This window comes from Melospiza georgiana, chromosome 9, assembly GCF_028018845.1.
Source record: "Melospiza georgiana isolate bMelGeo1 chromosome 9, bMelGeo1.pri, whole genome shotgun sequence".
Classification (NCBI taxonomy): domain Eukaryota; kingdom Metazoa; phylum Chordata; class Aves; order Passeriformes; family Passerellidae; genus Melospiza; species Melospiza georgiana.
The window spans coordinates 2,029,364-2,049,661 of NC_080438.1; the positions used below are offsets into that span (position 1 = coordinate 2,029,364).

Below are 20,298 nucleotides of genomic sequence, written 5' to 3' on the forward strand. Positions count from 1 at the left end.
TATATAAAATTTATATTAATTTTTATGTATTGATATATATTATATATAATATATAATAATATATATTATAATATATATATAATAATATATATTATATTATATTATAAAATTATATATTAATATATAATATATTATATAATTTATTGTTTTATATATAAATATATAATATAATATAATATAATATAATATAATATAATATAATATAATATAATATAATATAATACAATATAATATAAATAATATATAGTTGTATATTAATGTATAATATATTATAAATTTTAATGAAATTTTATAAATATTATATTATATAATATTTCTATAATTTAAAGAAAATATTATAATTTTATTAAAATATTTTGAAATTCATTAGACACAAATTATATAAATTTATATAATTTATTGAAATTTATCATAATTTTATTAAAATTAAAATTATTTAGAATTAATCACACAAAAGTAAAAATCACTCCATCACTCCCCAGCTGCTGAGCAGCAGTTTCACACAGCCCATGCCTCGCAGGATTTATGAAAAAGAGAAGCAAGGCTCCTGCTGGAGATGCAGTGCATGCCCACAGCTGCTCCTCTGCCCAAGGGCTTTCCTTGCCCCACAGGCAGCGCCTGGTTTTGCTCCTGGGAGCCCACACTGCTTGCTACCCACTTCCTTTTTCCTTGTTTGCAAACACTTGAATTGGTTTTTCCATTCTTCTGAGCAGTTAAATTCTCCTGTGTTGTCTGACAATTCCCTTTTCCCGGCTCGGAGATGGGGCAGCTGAGAGGCATTCCTGATCCCAAAGTTTACACACAAACACAAACTGTGCGAACCTTCTATCAAACCCTAAAAGCTCTCCACAAATCTCTTTCCTACACTCTGTAACTCCCCAACTCCTCCTTTTTGAGGGGATGAGAGCACTCTGCCTGAGAAATGGGGGTTAAATTCAGGTGGGAGCAGCAAGGGCTGCCCAGTGTGGGTATTATATATTATATATTATATATTATATATTATATATTATATATTATATATTATATATTATATATTATATATTATATATTATATATTATATATTATATATTATATTGTATTATATAGTATCATATAATATCATATCACATTATATATTATATTATATTATATTACATTACATTACATTACATTACATTATATTATATTATATATTACATTACATGACATTACATATACTAAAACTATACTAAAGAAAGAGAAAGGAGACATCAGAAGGCCAGACAGGCTTTGCTCTGTCACTGTCACACCCCGAGTGTCCCCAAGGGACTCCGCTCTGTGCCCCTGCCCAGGGATTTGTGTGGGAGCCCAGGAAATCCCTCTGGCTGCCCTGGGTGATTCCAGACCCTGCCAGGGGGCTCAGAGACCTTGGCACAGAGCCCAGGACCCCTGAGCCTTTGATCTTCACCCATGGAAAAAACAATTACCAACCTTTATATAAAGAACTGCAAGTCAAAAGAGTTTAAGTAGAATAATAGTTTGTCACGGGGTGAAAAATAGATTTTTGAGGGTTTCAGAATGGGGGCTTGGGGTCCCAAGATGGAGGAATTTGGGTGTGCCTTGTCCTTTTTCCTTCTTCTTCTCGGCCTCCATCTTCTGGGTGATGTTGGAAGTTTTGGATTGGTTTAGAGTAGAAGCTCCCAGTCTAACATAGGTGATGGGTATTGGGAAGTAATTGTAAATATTGTACACATAGTTTTTAGTATAAAGACATAACATTGCCCTGGGGGAGGCAGAGTGCCTCTGTCTTTCCTGCTGGACGGACCTTGGCAGGGCAGGAGAAAGAATTTTATAGATAAGGAACAATAAACAACCTTGAGAATGAGAACTTGCTGCAGACATCTTTCATGAAAAATCCTTTCCTCAGGATTTTTTCCTCCTGGGAAGCTGACAGGCCTCAGGAACAAAATGTAAACATTGGTTATCTGCTGCTGTGGAATGCAACAGGTGCATCTGTGATTGGTCTCATGTGGTTGTTTCTAATTAATGGCCAATCACAGTGAACTGGCTCGGACTCTCTGAGACAGAAGCTTTTGTTATCATTCTTTATTATTCTATTTTATTCTTAGCTAGCCTTCTAATAAAATCTCTTCTTCTATTCTTTTAGTATAATTTTAATATAATATATATCATAAAATAATAAGTCAAACCTTCTGAAACACGGAGTCAGATCCTCATCTCTTCCCTCATCCAAGAACACCATCACAAGAACTGAAGAGCTCTGACTCCTCCTTCAATCACCAGGCTGGGAAAAGAGACTTTAACACATCTTGGGGTCTTTGTGAGCAGCAGAGATCCTGAGAACTGTGGGCACTGCAGGATTTAGCCTTGATGTAACCAGCACCCTTCAGGCACAGGTTTAAATCACTCAGCTCCCCAGTGTGGGAGAGCCCAGAGATGACGGGCTGATGTGGGAGAGATTGGATTGTTGTCAAACCCAAACAACCTGCCCTGCTTTCCCTCAGTCCCTGCTGGAATGCAGCTCCATTGTGTGTGTCACCCAGAGGAATTTCTTTGGAAAATGACGATAATGACAAGGCAGCCACAGCAGCACGTGGCCAAAGCCATGCCAGCCTGCTGCCCACCACAGTGACCTGCTGGCTGCCAAAGGTTCGGGCAAAACCCCAAAAACTCCAACTTCAGGGCCCCTGTGGAGGAGGAGCCAAATGAATTCTGCTGAATTATTCCCTTCTGATGAGCGCAGCAGATTTTGGGAAGCGCTGGCTGTGTGCAGTGCGTCTGGGGTGTGGCAGGATTCCAAAGGCCTGGGAGGATGCAGAGGGAGAGGAGAGCCTCTGAAAGCCTCCAGGCAGCATGTGCAAGGCAGGAGGAGAAGCTGAGAGCAACCAAAGCCGCCAAGAGCCTGTGCAAGCTGTTTGTGCTGCCCCTGGGTGTGTTTGTGATGGCCTGAAGGTGTTTGTGATTCCCCTGGAGGTGTTTGTGATGCCCTGGAGGTGTTTGTGATGCCCCTGGAGGTGTTTGTGATGCCCTGGAGGTGTTTGTGATGCCCATGAAGGTGTTTGTGATGCCCCTGGAGGTGTTTGTGATGCCCATGAAGGTGTTTGTGATGGCCTGAAGGTGTTTGTGATGCCCTGGAAGTGTTTGTGATGCCCTGAAGGTGTTTGTGATGCCCCTGGAGGTGTTGGTGATGTCCCTGAAGGTGTTTGTGATGCCCTGGAGGTGTTTGTGATGCCCATGAAGGTGTTTGTGATGCCCTGGAGGTGTTTGTGCTGCCCCTGGGTGTGTTTGTGATGCCATGAAGGTGTTTGTGATGCTCCTGGAAGTGTTTGTGATGGCCTGAAGGTGTTTGTGATGCACTGGAGGTGTTTGTGATGCCCCTGGAGGTGTTTGTGATGCCCCTGGATGTGTTTGTGATGCCATGGAGGTGTTTGTGATGCCCATGAAGGTGTTTATGATGCCCCTGGAGCTGTTTGTGATGCCCTGGAGGTGTTTGTGATGCCCCTGGAGGTGTTTGTGATGCCCTGAAGGAGGTTGTGATGCCCTGGAGGTGTTTGTGATGCCCCTGGAGGTGTTTGTGATGCCCTGAAGGAGGTTGTGATGCCCTGGAGGTGTTTGTGATGCCCCTGAAGGTGTTTGTGATGGCCTGAAGGTGTTTGTGATGCCCCTGGAGGTGTTTGTGATGCCCTGAATGTGTTTGTGATGCCCATGGAGGTGTTTGTGATGCCCATGAAGGTGTTTGTGATGCACTGGAGGTGTTTGTGATGCCCTGAATGTGTTTGTGATGCCCATGGAGGTGTTTGTGATGCCCCTGAAGGCGTTTGTGATGGCCCTGGAGGTGTTTGTGATGCCCTGGAGGTGTTTGTGATGCCCCTGGAGGTGTTTGTGATGCACTGGAGCTGTTTGTGATGCCTATGAAGGTGTTTTTGATGCCCCTGAAGGTGTTTGTGATGCCCCTGGAGGTGTTTGTGCTGCCCCTGGGTGTGTTTGTGATGCCCCTGGAGGTGTTGGTGATGCCCATGAAGGTGTTTGTGATGCCCCTGGAGCTGTTTGTGCTGCCCCTGAAGGTGTTTGTGATGCCCCTGGAGGTGTTGGTGATGCCCCTGAAGGTGTTTGTGATGCCCCTGGAGGTGTTTGTGATGCACTGGAGCTGTTTGTGATGCCCCTGAAGGCGTTTGTGCTGCCCATGAAGGTGTTTGTGATGCCCCTGAAGGTGTTTGTGATGCCCCTGGAGGTGTTGGTGGTGCCTCTGAAGGTGTTGCTGGTGCCTGTAGAGGTGTTGTCCTCTCTCCTGTTCTGGATACCATTCCAAGGACGCCACCTGAAGTGCAGCTTTCCTGCTGCCAGTGCTGCTAACTCAGGCTCAGACACACTTGCTCTGGGGAGTGCAGAAATGACGAGACAATTCCAGAAATACATAAGCACAACCTTCACAGAGAGATTTTTTGTTTTTTTTTTTAGGGTTTTAGGAAGAAAACCAGTACAAAATCCAAAATCAGGGAGAGAGGAGATGGAGATGGGGATGAGCTCGTGTCTGGTTCCAAGGCAGGTGTGTAAAATGTGGGAATCCCAGCCTTGCATGGGGCTTGGGGTGTCTCAGCTCAGCCTCCTGGTGTGTGTGCAGGAGCTGAGCAATGAGCAATGAGCCCAGCTTTCCTTTCATGGAGGGAGCAGGCTGGGAGCACTCAGAGCAGCTTTCCTCATCATGCCCAGACATGATTGCAGATCCAACGAAGCAAACAATCCTGCTCACACCCCTGCTGCCCCCAAGGCAGTGTTTCACTCCTCTGCAGGGCCTGGGCAAGGCTGGCTCCCATCTCAGCCCGAGTTCCCTTTGGTGCTGTGAGACACAAACCCCAAACTCGGGCTCTGCACGCCAGGAGCTGCTCTGGGGCAGCCCCAGCCCTGCCTGCTGTGCTCCTGCTGGAGGAAGGGGGCTCAGGGCTGCTCCTGGGGCTCAGCAGGAGCTCCAGCACTCCCAGCACTGACCAGAGCTGGGAAGGGAACAAGGATTTCCGTACCAGTGGGAAGATGTGGAAGCTGAGCCTTCTTCACTCAGCTTCCGTGACCTGTGGCGTGTTCTGCAGCCAAACCAGGGTGTGCTCCTGACTCACCCACCCTCAGCCCAGCCTGGGGTGGCCTCACAGCAGCTCCCACCCAGCTCTGCCCTCCCCTCCTCATCTGGTTCACGTTCACAGGGAACATCCTTGCCTGGATGGGAGAGCACATCAAAGCCCATTGCCCCTGCCTGCTCTGCCTGCAGGTGACATGACAGGACATGTGCCTCGTGACAGGTTCAGAGGGCACATTTTGGGGAAGGGAAACTCTCTGCCAGCTCATCCCTAGAAGGCAGGCAGGTATTTGCACTCCCAGCGGGCTCCTTCCTCACCAGGAAAAGGCAGCGCCTGACTTTGGTCACATTTGGTAATTTACAGCAGAAAAAAGTCCAGCACAAAGGAGCAGCAGAAAGAGCAGTGCTGGACTGCCCCCAAAGAGAGATGCAAAGTCTGCCACCCAAAATAAGCACGGGAGATGGACCCAGATTGACATTTGGCAGCTCTGGGTGTCACTTGCTAAAGGCACAAAGGGACCAACCAAAGGCATCCCAAGGTGTCCCCTGTCCCCTGTCTCTGCCAGGAGAGCAGCCTGCATGGCCAGGAAATGCCCCTCTGGAGGCATCTTAGGGACTACACATTTCCAACAGTTCTCAGTTTTCTCAAACAGTTCTCAGTTTTCTTGCACGGCATCTCAAGGTTTTGAAAGCAGAAGAAAATCGTGAAAAGGGAAGTGAATGTTTTCTCTCCAATCCCTCATGCTCTCCACCTGTCCCACATCCTTCCCTAATCATTGCTTCTTTACAGAAAAGAGATTTCAGGAGCAATACAGGATGCTAGAAAGGAGAGAGCCAGCCCTGTAAACTCCACCTGAGGGTGAGCAGAGAGGTGAGAGGTCTTACTCAAAAAAGACTGAGAGAAGACAAGCACTGTCCACCCAACTCTTCGTTATTATTGGAAAGAACACATACCAACACATCCACAGTTGAGGCTATGAAAGACATAAACACCTCTCCTTACTCAAAACTGAACTGGGATGCAATAAATCAGCCCCCACATTCACACAGAAAACCAAAAAAAAAAAAAAAAAAAAAATTAAAAAAAATAAAGAAAAGAAAGAAAGAAAGAAAGGAAGGAAGGGGAAATTTAGATTAGTCACAAAGAAGTTCCCCCGCCTGCTTCTGTGTGCATAAAGCAATCTCCTGAAGGCTCTGCCTTCACTTCATCTCTGCTCTGGGCCAGGAGCTCCCTCCCAGCCCTGCTCCCAGCCAGGCCCCTGGGATGGAAGGGGGGGCTGGCATGGACGGACAGACGGACGCCGAGCCGGGGCAGCAGCCGGAGCGGCCGAGGGAGGCAGCAGAGCAGGAGGGGAGGCTCTGGCAGGGAGGGCAGGCCAGGAGCTCCCTGCACCTCATCTCTGCCCTGGCTCAGTGGGTTCTGCTGCTCGCCTGCCTCGTCTACCTGGGAGTGCATTTCCTGCGGCCCTCCAAGGTAAGAGCTCGGCCCCAGCCTCTGCCTGCTGCCCTCCAAGGCTTTCCATAGGCTTATCTTCTTTTTTGTTTTAAGAAAAGGAAAAACCTTCTAAGTTCATACCTATCCCTTCTTAATCCCTTCTGTATGATAGTATACTTTTTAAAATTTATTTTATTTTTATTTCAATTGCCTGCCTTCAAAATGACATTCAGTGTTGCCCAAAGCTTTCCATAGGCTTATTTTATTTTATTTTATTTTTTTTAAGAAAAGAAAAAGCTTTTCAGTTTATCCCTATCCCTATTCAAGTTTTTAATCCCTCCTGTATGATAGTTGATTTTTTTAAAAATTTATTTTATTTTTATTTCAATTGCCTGCCTTCAAAATGACATCCAGTGTTGCCCAGTGCAGGGTTTGGGCCCAAGTTTCCAGCAGAGTGACTGTTCCAAGAATGCTTTTTACACTGCCCCTGGGGAGAGAGGTCTCACTCCCTCCCACTCTTGCCCCTCTCTGCAGTGACTTGTGCATATTTCCATTTAACTGAATGAGACTGAGTGTGTGAATAACAACCCAGTGTGCTCATGAACCCCCCCTGAACTTGCAGAGTGTGCTAAAAGGCAAGAAGATGTGTGAGAAAGCAAGTCACCCTTGGGACAGCTCTAGCAGGACCCCCTGGCACCTTTGGGCGCCCTTAGCCTGGGTTGGGAGCAGCAGCTCCTTCTGTGCCTGCCTGAGCAGGGCTGGGGTGTGCAGGGAGAGTTCTGTGTGCCCAAAGCACCTGAGCAAGCAGGACAAACGCCAGAAGCGCTCGGGGCTCACAGTGCCCCACACAAGCTGAGCAAAGATGGGTTGGTTTGCCTCTCTCACGTGCTCGCAGGCTGCTGGATTGTCAACAACCCCTCACTGCTGCTTCAGAGCTGCAATTTCTCCTCCCACTCCTTCTCCAGGAGCTCTGCACCACTTTAAAGCTTGCTGTGCTTTGTTTTAGCCCAGATCCTGCTCTCCTCCCACCCAGGCTGGGCACAGAAGGAAGGCAGGCATGTACCCACGGCCTCCTGCTCCTCATGCTGCTCAATGAAACCCTGTGCTCTGCACAGCTGCCACAGCCCCGAGGCTCACAGGGGCGATTAAACTGCACAACAACCACCCAGATAACACTGAAAGATAACACTTATCGTTCAGGTCAGCCCTCTGCTCCTTGCCGTGCCTTGGGAGAGAGGATTGCACTGCAAGGCAGCAGAGGAGGGCACGCAGTCCCAGTGCTCAGGGTGCAGGAACCTCTCCCAGCTCACACTCTGAGCATCTCCCAGCCTCTGGCTCCTCTGTAAAAATGCTCCAGAGGAAGGGAGCAGGGCCTGGCATTGCTGCCTGGGAGCCTTGCAAGCCCAAGGGAGCAGCAGCAGCCCAGGGGACACAGAACATTCTGGAGCTTCTCTTCCTCCACAGAAATAACTGAAACAGGGGCTCCAGCAGCAGCAATGGCAACAGATGAGAAGTCCAGGTCCTGAGAATCCCCAAAGGACCTTTTCAGTTTGAAACACTTGCTAACCACAGGGTTAGGACTATTATTTGTGTTGTTTTACCAGACAAGCCTGGTGTCCTGTTTGGAGAGCCCTGCTCCGTGCTGGAGTGGCACATGGGGAGATTTCACTGCAGTGCAGCCACAGGGCTCAGCTGGATAACCATGAACTGGCCACACAAATATCTCCTGGAGGGGCAGCAGCTTGGATCTGACTGGGCTTTTGGGGCAGTTTAGGGATATTTGTGCAATTAAGGCACAGCAGTGTGAGAGAGGCAGGCTTGGGGTGCTGCCCATGGGGTGAATGAGGGGCTCTCCCTGCCCTCCAAGGTGCAGAGGGCAATGCTAACTTTATTTACAAGGGAATAACTGTGTTTTTTTCACAGAGACACTGTATTTGATTCCTTTCCATAGTCCTTGTGGAAACACAGCTATTAAAAAAAAATCCCTCCTGGGCTGTTCTGTGAAAACAGAGCCTGAATAATGTCATGGCCCATCCTCAGCACAGGCAGCATCTGCAGCCTGGACTGTGCTTAGCAAAAAGGGACAGTGATCTCATTTCTGTCATGGTGCTGCTAGGAGAACAAACCCCGGCTGAGATTTCCAAATGAGGAAGCTAATAAAAAGGTCGCTGATAATCTGCTTTTGCATCTGCTGGAATTGCCTTCTCTTGCCACAGCTTTCCTCTCGCTTGGGAGGTGAAATCCCTGATCGTGGCGAGGAGAAGGTGCAGCCCCGCTTCCAGGGCAGTGTCACCTGCCACCCGTGGGACACCTCCACGTGTGACACAGCCCTCAGCCAGCCCCTGAGGTTTGTGCTTATTCCCGAAGCTGGTGCCAGGTGGGATGGCCCTGGACAGTGTCCCAGCCAGCAGAGTCCCTGTTTGGGGATCCAGAGCAGGCAGGGCGGGTCTGTGGTGTGTGTAAATGGCACAGGGGAACCTGAGGCTCTCAGGAAGAAGCAGCTCCGTGTCCTCAGCCCTCCTGGCACATTTCCTCATGCCCTGCGAAGGCAGAGCAGAGAAACAGAGGTCAATAACAGTGCCACCAGTACGTGGTGTCCTCAGCAGGATTTAGGCGCCTGCACAGAGCTCTGAGAGCACACAGTAACTGCAAGAGATACATAAAACAGGCGATTTGCTTTAGTGCCGATGGGGTCGGTATTGTTAGAAATACAACAACAACAAGTTTGTCTTTGTTGGCTACACCCTGTCCATCAGCGGCCAGATCACACAGATGGGGTGGCAGACCTTGCGTGACCCCAGACATGTGCTCAGGGCTTTGCTCTTGCCTCGTTGAGAAACTACCTGGAAATCCCGGCTGTGTGAGGCAGGAGAGAAATGCTTGTGCATTTAGGAGGGAGATCAGGCGTGAGACCGCAGCGGAGGCAGCGGGAAGGGACGGTGATGCCAAGGGAGGCAGCTCCAGCCCCTCACGGGCGATGAATCTTGCGTGTGCCAGCGGCCCCAGCCCCGCGGGCACGGAGCAGCGGCCGAGGCAGCACTAGAGGGTGCCAGAGCAGCTTTGCCAGCTCCGGCTCCTGCTCAGCCCGGCACTGAGCGCTCCGAGCTCCGCAGCCTCCCCCTGCCTGCCCCGAGCCTGCGGAGAGGCTGCGCTCACACTGTGCGCTCACACCGTGCCGGGAATCTGTGCTCACACCGTGTGCTCACACCCTGCACACACACTCTGTGCTCACACTCTGTGCTCACACCCTGCACACACTCTGTGCTCACACCCTGCGCACACTCTGTGCTCACACTCTGCACACACACTCTGTGCTTACACTCTGTGCTCACACCCTGCACACACACTCTGTGCTCACACTGTGCAGGGAATCTGTGCTCACACCCTGCACACACTCTGTGCTCACACCCTGCACACACCCTGTGCTCACACTCTGCGCACACTCTGTGCTCACACTCTGCACACACTCTGTGCTCACACCCTCCACACACACTCTGTGCTCACACCCTGCAGGGAATCTTTGCTCACACCCTGTGCTCACACCCTGCACACACCCTGGTGCTCACACTCTGCACACACACTCTGTGCTCACACCCTGCACACACACTCTGTGCTCACACCCTGTGCTCACACCCTGTGCTCACACCCTGCACACACACTCTGTGCTCACACTGTGCAGGGAATCTATGCTCACACCCTGCACACACTCTGTGCTCACACCCTGCACACACCCTGTGCTCACACTCTGTGCACACTCTGTGCTCACACCCTGCACACACACTGTGCTCACACCCTGCACACACCCTGTGCTCACACTCTGTGCACACTCTGTGCTCACACCCTGCACACACCCTGTGCTCACACTCTGCGCACACTCTGTGCACACTCTGCACACACACTCTGTGCTCACACCCTGCACACACACTCTGTGCTCACACTGTGCAGGGAATCTGTGCTCACACCCTGCACACACTCTGTGCTCACACCCTGCACACACCCTGTGCTCACACTCTGCGCACACTCTGTGCTCACACTCTGCACACACTCTGTGCTCACACCCTCCACACACACTCTGTGCTCACACCCTGCAGGGAATCTTTGCTCACACCCTGTGCTCACACCCTGCACACACCCTGGTGCTCACACTCTGCACACACACTCTGTGCTCACACCCTGCACACACACTCTGTGCTCACACCCTGTGCTCACACCCTGTGCTCACACCCTGCACACACACTCTGTGCTCACACTGTGCAGGGAATCTATGCTCACACCCTGCACACACTCTGTGCTCACACCCTGCACACACCCTGTGCTCACACTCTGTGCACACTCTGTGCTCACACCCTGCACACACCCTGTGCTCACACTCTGCGCACACTCTGTGCACACTCTGCACACACACTCTGTGCTCACACCCTGCACACTCACTCTGTGCACACTCTGTGCTCACACCCTGCACACACACCCTGTGCTCACACTCTGTGCACACCCTGTGCTCACACCCTGCACACACACTCTGTGCTCACACCCTGCTCACACTCTGCACACACCCTGTGCTCACACCCTGCACTTTCCCTGTCCCCCTGTGCCACCGAGCCCGAATCCAGGGAAGCCAGCCCAATCCCCATCTCATGGGCACAGCTTCCCTTTGTGGCAATGAGCCCAAATTAATGGAAGCCAGCCCAGTCCCCACCTTCTCCCTGTGCCACCAAGCCCAAATCCAGCCCCATCCCCGTCTCACATCACACCTTCTCCCTTAGGGAGCCGTTGGCACGGGTAAGGGGAAGATCACAGAGCACAGAGCCCAAGATTCACCCTTTAATCAGGCCAAGGGCTGAAGATTTGTGGTTGTGTAGAGACTGCAGATTTGGGCCTCCTGTGGTTATGATGAGAGACAAGTTCGAGATGCCAAGTTCAGATTTAAAAATGCAATGCACAAACTTGGTGTTTTGCATATCTGAGCAGTAGGATACACGCTTCTATATTTGCATTCACTTTCTCTGTTACATTCATAAAATACAAATCACAGGGTCACAGAATGATTTAGGCTGGAAGGCACCATGAAGATAATGTCTTTCCAACCCTCTGCCATAAGCAGAGAGGGACACCTGCCACTGTCACAGGGTGCCCCAAGTCCTTTCCAACCTGGCCTTGGACACCTCCAGGGATGGAGCATCCACAGCTTCTCTGGGCACCCTCACCAATGCCTCACCACCAAAATTAGGGAGAATTTCCTCCTAATACCTAACCTAAACCTGCCCTCTGTCATTTTAAAACCATCATCACTCCAAGCCCTTGTCACATTCTCTCTCCAACTCTCTTGTAGCCCCTTTGGGTTCTCCAAGGTGCTTTGGGCTCTCCCTAAAGCTTTTCCTTCCCCACACTGAACAACCCCAACTCTTTCACATAGCAGAGGTGCTCCGGTCCACTTTAAACCCATACCAGGGCACTGAAGAGCCTCTGAGGGGCCCACAGATCCAGTAAGGGCCTGAGCCAAAGTGCACCGAGCCCCAAAGGCAGGCCCACCTGGAACAGGGGTCTCATGAGCTCTTGGAGATCAGTTTCACACCCAAGATAGCTCAGCGACCTCAGAAGGCATCAAATCAACAGGAAGGCTCCTGTGGCAGTGTTGGAAACAAACAGGTTTTCAATAAAATGGCAAAATAACAAAACTCTTTACAGAGAAAAACTGAGCCGGGTGCAAGATGTCCTTGCCCCTGCTGAAACACCTCACAAAAGTTTCTTTATTCTCTTCTTTTTCTATTTTGCTCAAGCAAGATTTTTTGGCTCCTATTCAATTTACTACCCTTAAGTTTGAAGTGAAGCCCTCCAAGTCCTGTGAGATATCTTTTCACCTCATTGAGGAAATAAACTTTTAGGCTTATTTTTTTTTTTTTTGGAAGTTTTGCATGTTGTTTATATTTTAGATTCAGTGTGTCAAGAGAATGTATTGAAAGTATAAAAATGTATAAAATGTATGAAAACCTTATAGAGATATAAGGTTTTTTAAAGTTATTTTGTTTAATTTATTTTTAGAATGGATTTTAATTTTTATTAATAATTATATTTTGCTTATGTATGTAATATTTCTTTGTGGCTTTTAAAATTAACTATTTTGTGGTTTTAATATTGTAAAAATTGAGTAGATGAAGAATAAGAAGGAGATATTAGATAATGTTTAAATTTTTAATTTTGTTCTTTATTTATTTTAATATTTATTTTAATATTCATTAATATATTAATCATTAATTTAGTAATGTGATAAAATTTATGAATAATTAGTTAATAAACAAATTTGTAAAATTATAAATCATTAAGCTATAATTTATTAATTTAATATATTTTAATTTTTATATTTATTTTTATATTTATATATTTTATATAATTTATTTGTTTTTAAAATTTAATTTTACGGGGTTTTTTTGGGATAAGTTATATTATTATTTACTTCATATATTTGTAGATTTTAATTTATTTTAAAGTTTTGGAAGTTTTTTTAATGGATGAAGGTTAAAAGTAGTGGGGTTTTTTTGGGATTAGGGTATTTTAGGATAGGTAGAGAAATATCTTTTATGTTTTCCTTGCTGCTTGCTCTTTTATTACATATTAATAATAATATAAAATATTATAATATAATAAAATTATATAATAATGAAATATTATTCAATAATAATGAAATAGTTTTCCATATAATGAAATAATATTCCATAATAATGAAATAAAATTATATAATAATGAAATAGTATTCCATAATAATGAAATAATAGTCCATAATAATGAAATAAAATTATATAATATCGAAATAGTATTCCGTAATACTGAACTAATATTCTATAATAATGAAATAAAATTATATAATAATGGAATAGTGTTCTATGATAATGAAATTATATTCCATAATAATGAAATGCTATTCTATAATAATGAACTAATATTTCATAATAATGAAAAATTATTCTATAATAATGAAATGAAATTATATAATATTGAAATAGTATTCCATAAGAATGAACTAATATTGTATAATAATGAACTAGTATTCCGTAAGAATGAACTAATATTGTATAATAATGAACTAATATTCCATGATAATGAAAATTATTCTATAATAATGAAATAAAAATTATATCATATTGAAATAGTATTCCATAAGAACGAACTAATATTCTATAATAATGAACTAGTATTCCGTAATAATGAACTAATATGGTATAATAATGAACTAATATTCCATAATAATGGAAAAATTATTCTATAATAATGAAATGATATTCCATAATAATGAAATGCTATTCTATAATAATGAACTAAAAATTATATAATATTGAAATAGTATTCCATAAGAATGATCTAATATTCTATAATAATGAAATACTATTCCGTAATAATGAACTAATATTGTATAATAATGAACTAATATTCCATAATAATGGAAAATTATTCTATAATAATGAAATTATATTCCATAATAATGAAAATTGTTCTATAGTAATGAAATAAAAATTATATAATATTGAAATAGTATTCCATAAGAATGATCTAATATTCTATAATAATGAACTAGTATTCCGTAATAATGAACTAATATTGTATAATAATGAACTAATATTCCATAATAATGGAAAATTATTATATAATAATGAACTAATATTCTATAATAACGAACTAGTATTCCGTAATAATGAACTAATATGGTATAATAATGAACTAATATTCCATAATAATGGAAAATTATTCTATAACAATGAACTAATATTCCATAATAATGAAAAATTATTCTATAATAATGAAATGAAATTATATAATATTGAAATAGTATTCCATAAGAATGAACTAATATTGTATAATAATGAACTAGTATTCCGTAAGAATGAACTAATATTGTATAATAATGAACTAATATTCCATGATAATGGAAAACTATTCTATAATAATGAAATGATATTCCATGATAATGAAAATTATTCTATAATAATGAAATAAAAATTATATCATATTGAAATAGTATTCCATAAGAACGAACTAATATTCTATAATAATGAACTAGTATTCCGTAATAATGAACTAATATGGTATAATAATGAACTAATATTCCATAATAATGGAAAAATTATTCTATAATAATGAAATGATATTCCATAATAATGAAATGCTATTCTATAATAATGAACTAAAAATTATATAATATTGAAATAGTATTCCATAAGAATGATCTAATATTCTATAATAATGAAATACTATTCCGTAATAATGAACTAATATTGTATAATAATGAACTAATATTCCATAATAATGGAAAATTATTCTATAATAATGAAATTATATTCCATAATAATGAAAATTGTTCTATAGTAATGAAATAAAAATTATATAATATTGAAATAGTATTCCATAAGAATGATCTAATATTCTATAATAATGAACTAGTATTCCGTAATAATGAACTAATATTGTATAATAATGAACTAATATTCCATAATAATGGAAAATTATTATATAATAATGAACTAATATTCTATAATAACGAACTAGTATTCCGTAATAATGAACTAATATGGTATAATAATGAACTAATATTCCATAATAATGGAAAATTATTCTATAACAATGAACTAATATTCCATAATAATGAAAAATTATTCTATAATAATGAACTAAAAATGATATAATATTGAAATAGTATTCCATAAGAACGAACTAATATTCTATAATAATGAACTAGTATTCCGTAATAATGAACTAATATTGTATAATAATGAACTAATATTCCATTATAATGGAAAATTATTCAATAATAATGAAATGATATTCCATAACAATGAAAAACTATTCTATAATAATGAAATGCTATTCTATAATAATGAACTGAAAATTCTATAATATTGAAATAGTATTCCATAAGAACGAACTTGTATTCTATAATAATTAACTAGTATTCTGTAATAATGAACTAATATGGTGTAATAATGAACTAATATTCCATAATAATGGAAAATCATTCTATAATAATGAAATAAACATTATATAATATTGAAATAGTATTCCATAAGAACGAACTAATATTCTATAATAATGAACTAGTATTCTGTAATAATGAACTAATATTGTAAAAAAATGAACTAGTATTCCGTAATAATGAAAAATTATTCTATAATAATGAAATGATATTCCATAAGAATGAGCTAATATTCTATAATAATGAAATAAAAATTATATAATATTGAAATAGTATTCTTAAGAACGAACTAATATTCTATAATAATGAACTAGTATTCTCTAAGAATGAACTAATATTGTATAATAATGAACTAATATTCCATAATAATGGAAAATTATTCCATAATAATGAAATGATATTCCATAATAATGGAAAATTATTCTATAATAATGAAATAAAAATTATATAATATTGAAATAGTATTCCATAAGAACGAACTAATATTCTATAATAATGAACTAGTATTCTGTAAGAATGAACTAATATTGCACAATAATGAACTAATATTGCATAAGAATGAACTAATATTCTATAATAATGAAATAATATTCTTCAATAATGAACTAATATTCCATAACAATGAAGTAACAGCCTACAATAATGAACTAGTATTCCATAATAATGAACTAATATTCCATAAGAATGAAGTAACAGCCGACAATAATGCACTAGCATTCCATAATGCTGGACTAATATTCCATGTGAGTGCCATACCCCGAGCCCATGGGGGCTGGCTGGCAGCAGCTCTGTGCCCTTGGCGCTGCTCTGCCCCTGCAGGGAGGACTGAAGGCTCCTGGCAGGGCGATGAAAGGGCAGCAGCAGCAGCAGCAGCGGCGGGGAGGTGCCACCCGGTGCCCTAACGAGGATTTTTCTGCTCTGTTTTCCAGCCCCAGAGTGACAAAGCGCTGTGGACCCACATCCGATACACAGGTGGGTGTTGGGGGGACCCTGGGGGGGCCTCGGTGGTCCCAGTGCAGCACCCACATCCCCGGCACACTGGGAGGGATCCCCACAGGACCTCCCTGGCATCCCGTGCCCCCCAAAATACCCAAATGGCTCTCAGGTGCCACGGTGCTGGCTGTTTCTCTGAGAGCTGTCAGGGCAGAGGGGCCAAGCCCGCCCCGGTGCTGCAAGGGGACAAAATCAAACAGTTGGGTTTTCCCAGAGCAGGACAACAAAAGCTGAAAATCTGCATGGATCCCTGCAGCCCTCACCTGCCTCCCAGAGCACCCTTTCACTCTGTGAATGAACAAGAAAGTAATTTCTGACAATTTGCTGAATGCACGCGGCACGCTCTTGGGTTTTTCTAAAGCAAGTCAATGGTTTCCTGATTTATGAAAAATGTAAATGATTTCCTCAGGAGGAGTGGGTGAGAGCACACACCATATCAGATGGCCTGCTCTGCGTGCCAGCTACGCTGGAGCTTTGTCTGGTGTCACACCTCAGAGATAAAGCCAATCAGTAAAACTTTTTAAATAACACTGAAAATATTATCGACGGTTTCGCTTTCAGTCAAAAGCGCGAGGCAGCAGGGAGCCCGACCTAATAGAAACTCATGTCCTTTGGAGGAAAAGCTTTGGAAGTTTGTCCCCAGCCCAGAGGGGCTGTGCTCCCTGCCTGCAGAGCCCCTGGGTGCCCCAGGGGTTCCAGCTGCTGTGCTGAGAGAACAGGGCTGCAGCACAGAGCCTGGGAACCGCGGCGCTCCGTCCCACCCGAAAACCTTCATTGACAAGTTCCTGTTTAATTTCTCCTTTTTCTGCTCTGTACTATTTAGTTCCTTCTGCTTCTGTCTCTTTGCTGCTTTTTCCTCTTGTCTTCTAGAAAAAAAAAAAAACCAAACAAAAGAACAAAACCCCACAACAAACCCTAAGACAAAGGCTTATGTTACCAGCATCTCAACAAAAAACACTTTTTGTCATCCAGCTCTGGGTGCCTTCTCCTCATCTTATTTACTGTCTTAACTTTCCTGTTCTTTTTATGAACCTGTTCTTTTTAAACTCACAGTGATGCTTTACTTGCTGTATTTTTCTGTATTCTAAGACACAGAGTAAGTAAATTGTGCATAAATAAAAATTTGGAGGAGCGATCCACATAAACCATGTGCCAAAAGGCACAGCTTGGTCAAGAGTGGTCAGCTGTAAATTTCCATGGTGGATGATGTCTAGATAATATTTTAACTCTGGTCTGTTGGATTAAGCTTTTTTTTGACTTAGAGATGGAGTAACTGAGAGGTGTTTTAAAAACTTTTATTTTATTTTTAGTCTTATGTGAAGGATGAGACAATACAGATGTTATAATTTCTGTTGTTATAATTAAAACCTAATTATTTCTTAATTACAATATATTACATGTTTCTTGGTTTATTAGTTTTTGTTACACTATATTGTAAATGCTTTAAAGTTAATAATCTAAAATTACTCTTTGCCGGTTTTACTACAATGTATTTTTCATTGTTTTATTTCTCTAAAGTATTTAGTCTTATTTGGAAGGCTATCTTTTGAAACTTGTTTCTAGTTCTATTTCTTTCTCAACAATGTTTGTCTTATTCTATGGTATTTCTAAGTTAGTATTTTTTATTTCAGACTTTTATGCAGATGTATGCTATGTGAGTCTCTTGTTAGGCTTTGAGAATTCTCTACAAATCCATTTCTCACATTGATCTGCCCTGTTCTCTATTTTACTCTCCCCCTTTTTTTATATATATTTTTCAATCTTCCCTGCAGTCAGGAGGTGTAAACTGTGAAAAATGCCAATCACTTGTTTTTAAAATTTTTAAAAGTTTAATAGTAAAAAAAGAGTAATAAAACTTTGGACAATTTGGATTAAGACAATATGAGACAATAAGAGCAAAGAGTTAAGGACAGTCTGGGTACCTTTTTCTGGGCAAAATAAGCCCAGAGGATTAACAGAGGATTAACCCTTAAAAACAACAGCCTGTTGCATATTCATACACCTCATACATGATGCATAAATTCCATTCAAACACAGGATTCTGTCTGGGCAGTGTCAGCTTCTTCCTCGGAATCCTGATGGTGTCATCCTGCCCGAGTGAGGTGGGAAGAAGTTCATTTCTCCTGATAATGGAGCAATAAATTCTCTTTGCAAGATTCAGGTGTCCTGTGGCTGCTATCTTGGTGGGAGTCCTTTCTTTAGAAAAAGTATCTTCCTTAGCACAGTTTCTGTTTTAACATTTTGTTATAACCTAAAACTGTATTTAACACAGTACTTAAGAGAATTAATACAGCATCACTTTCTAACACGACGCATATAATATTCATCTTGATATTTGCAAAAAGCCAATTGCAAAATACGCATTTTTCACGTAAACCAGCCCATTTGTCCCCAGGGCATCACCTCTGCCTCCTTGCATTGCAGGCAGGACCACCAGGGGAGCAGCCGTGAACCTCTCAGCGGAATCGGGGCCCATCCAGATCCGGAACGGCTCCGTCCTTGTCCCTTGTGACGGCCTCTACCTGCTGTCCCTCAGGAGCACCGTCATCCTGGAGAAGGAGGAGAACTGGCTGAACCTGACCCTGCAGGGCAGCAGCAGCATCCTGTGGGAGCAGATCGTGCAGGGCAGCGAGAGCACAGTGAACCTCACCACGGTGCTCTACCTGTTTGAGCAGAACAGCATCGCGCTGTGGACCAGCTCCAACGCCACCCTCTGGGACCTGTCCCTCAGCCTGGTGCTGGTGGCCGACAGCAAGTCCTAGCTGCAGGGCTGGAGCAGCGTGGAAAGCACGAGACTTGTATGGGCAGACTGCTCTAGAGCCCTCCCTGGGCTGGGAGTGCAGATGGACCACAGGGAATGCAGATGGACCACAGGCTTTATTTAGTGCAAGACTCGCCTCTTTGGAGCTCCGTGCAGCTGAGTTGCTACCCAGGATGGAGCTTCCCAGCACTGGGGAAAGGGATGCGTGGAGCTCTTGAGAAGAACAGAAATGAAAGCCAAAGAAAGTCACCCAAGCTTAGCTCATATTCAGAGAAACCCCAGGATTCTCTATTTACTTGACAAGGTCTGTATATAGTAGAAATGTGTTGTTTTTTTTTTCTCAAATAAAAGTCTGGTGAGTCAGGAAGATACCTCAAGTATCTTGAAGCCACTTGGAGCAGGAGGAGCACAAATCTGCCTGGCAAGATGGAAGCAGGGAAGAGGCAGCAGGGAATGCCTTTGGAGTGAGCCAGATGAGAGGAAGGGCTGTGAGAGAAGGTGGAGTGTGGAAATGAGCTGACAGGACTGCCCTGGGCAGCAGGAGCACTGACTGTGGAGTTTTGGGGAGCAGCCTTTGAGAGCAGAGCTGTTCCAGCTGTCTGCAGGCTGCTGAAGCCTGAGCCCAAGGAAGATCTGCTGTAAGGCCTCACAGGAAAACCTCCTTCAAGCACACACACACACACTGGCTTGACCCAAAAGTGATCCAGGCACATAAAATTTGGGCAAACATGAAGACTTCTGGATGTGCTGACCTCTCTCTGACAGTGGAAGGTGCAGGTGTGAGCATCCTTTCCTCAGGGAGCACCCTGATGGTTCTCATGGCTTTGTCCCACAGGTGTGCACCAGAGATTGCCAGGCACAGCCTCCACGGGGCACCAGGCACCCCTCAGTGACCCTGGGCTGCTCATCCCTGCTCATCCAGCTGAGACAGGTCCTGCCCATGCTGCAGGCAGCCCCTGAGCCCAGCACAGCCAGCCTGGGGGGTTTTTGCTTGCAGCAAGGCAGATTTTAACCACCCTGTCAGGTTTGGACTTTGTGTCTCCCAAAGAACTCAGATTTTAACCACCCTGTCAGGTTTTGACTTTGTGTCTCCCAAAGAACT

At 43.3% G+C, this 20,298-nt stretch overlaps 1 protein-coding gene across 1 annotated transcript; it reads left to right on the forward strand.

Annotated features, from left to right (window-relative positions):
• The first annotated feature begins 6,330 nt into the window (after positions 1 to 6,330).
• On the forward strand, positions 6,331 to 19,197 carry LOC131087014 (tumor necrosis factor ligand superfamily member 4-like). Its single transcript, XM_058030361.1, has 3 exons — positions 6,331 to 6,522; positions 16,372 to 16,414; positions 18,860 to 19,197. Exons 1-3 carry the CDS (start codon positions 6,331 to 6,333, stop codon positions 19,195 to 19,197), a joined length of 573 nt encoding a protein of 190 aa, XP_057886344.1.
• The last annotated feature ends 1,101 nt before the right edge of the window (positions 19,198 to 20,298 follow it).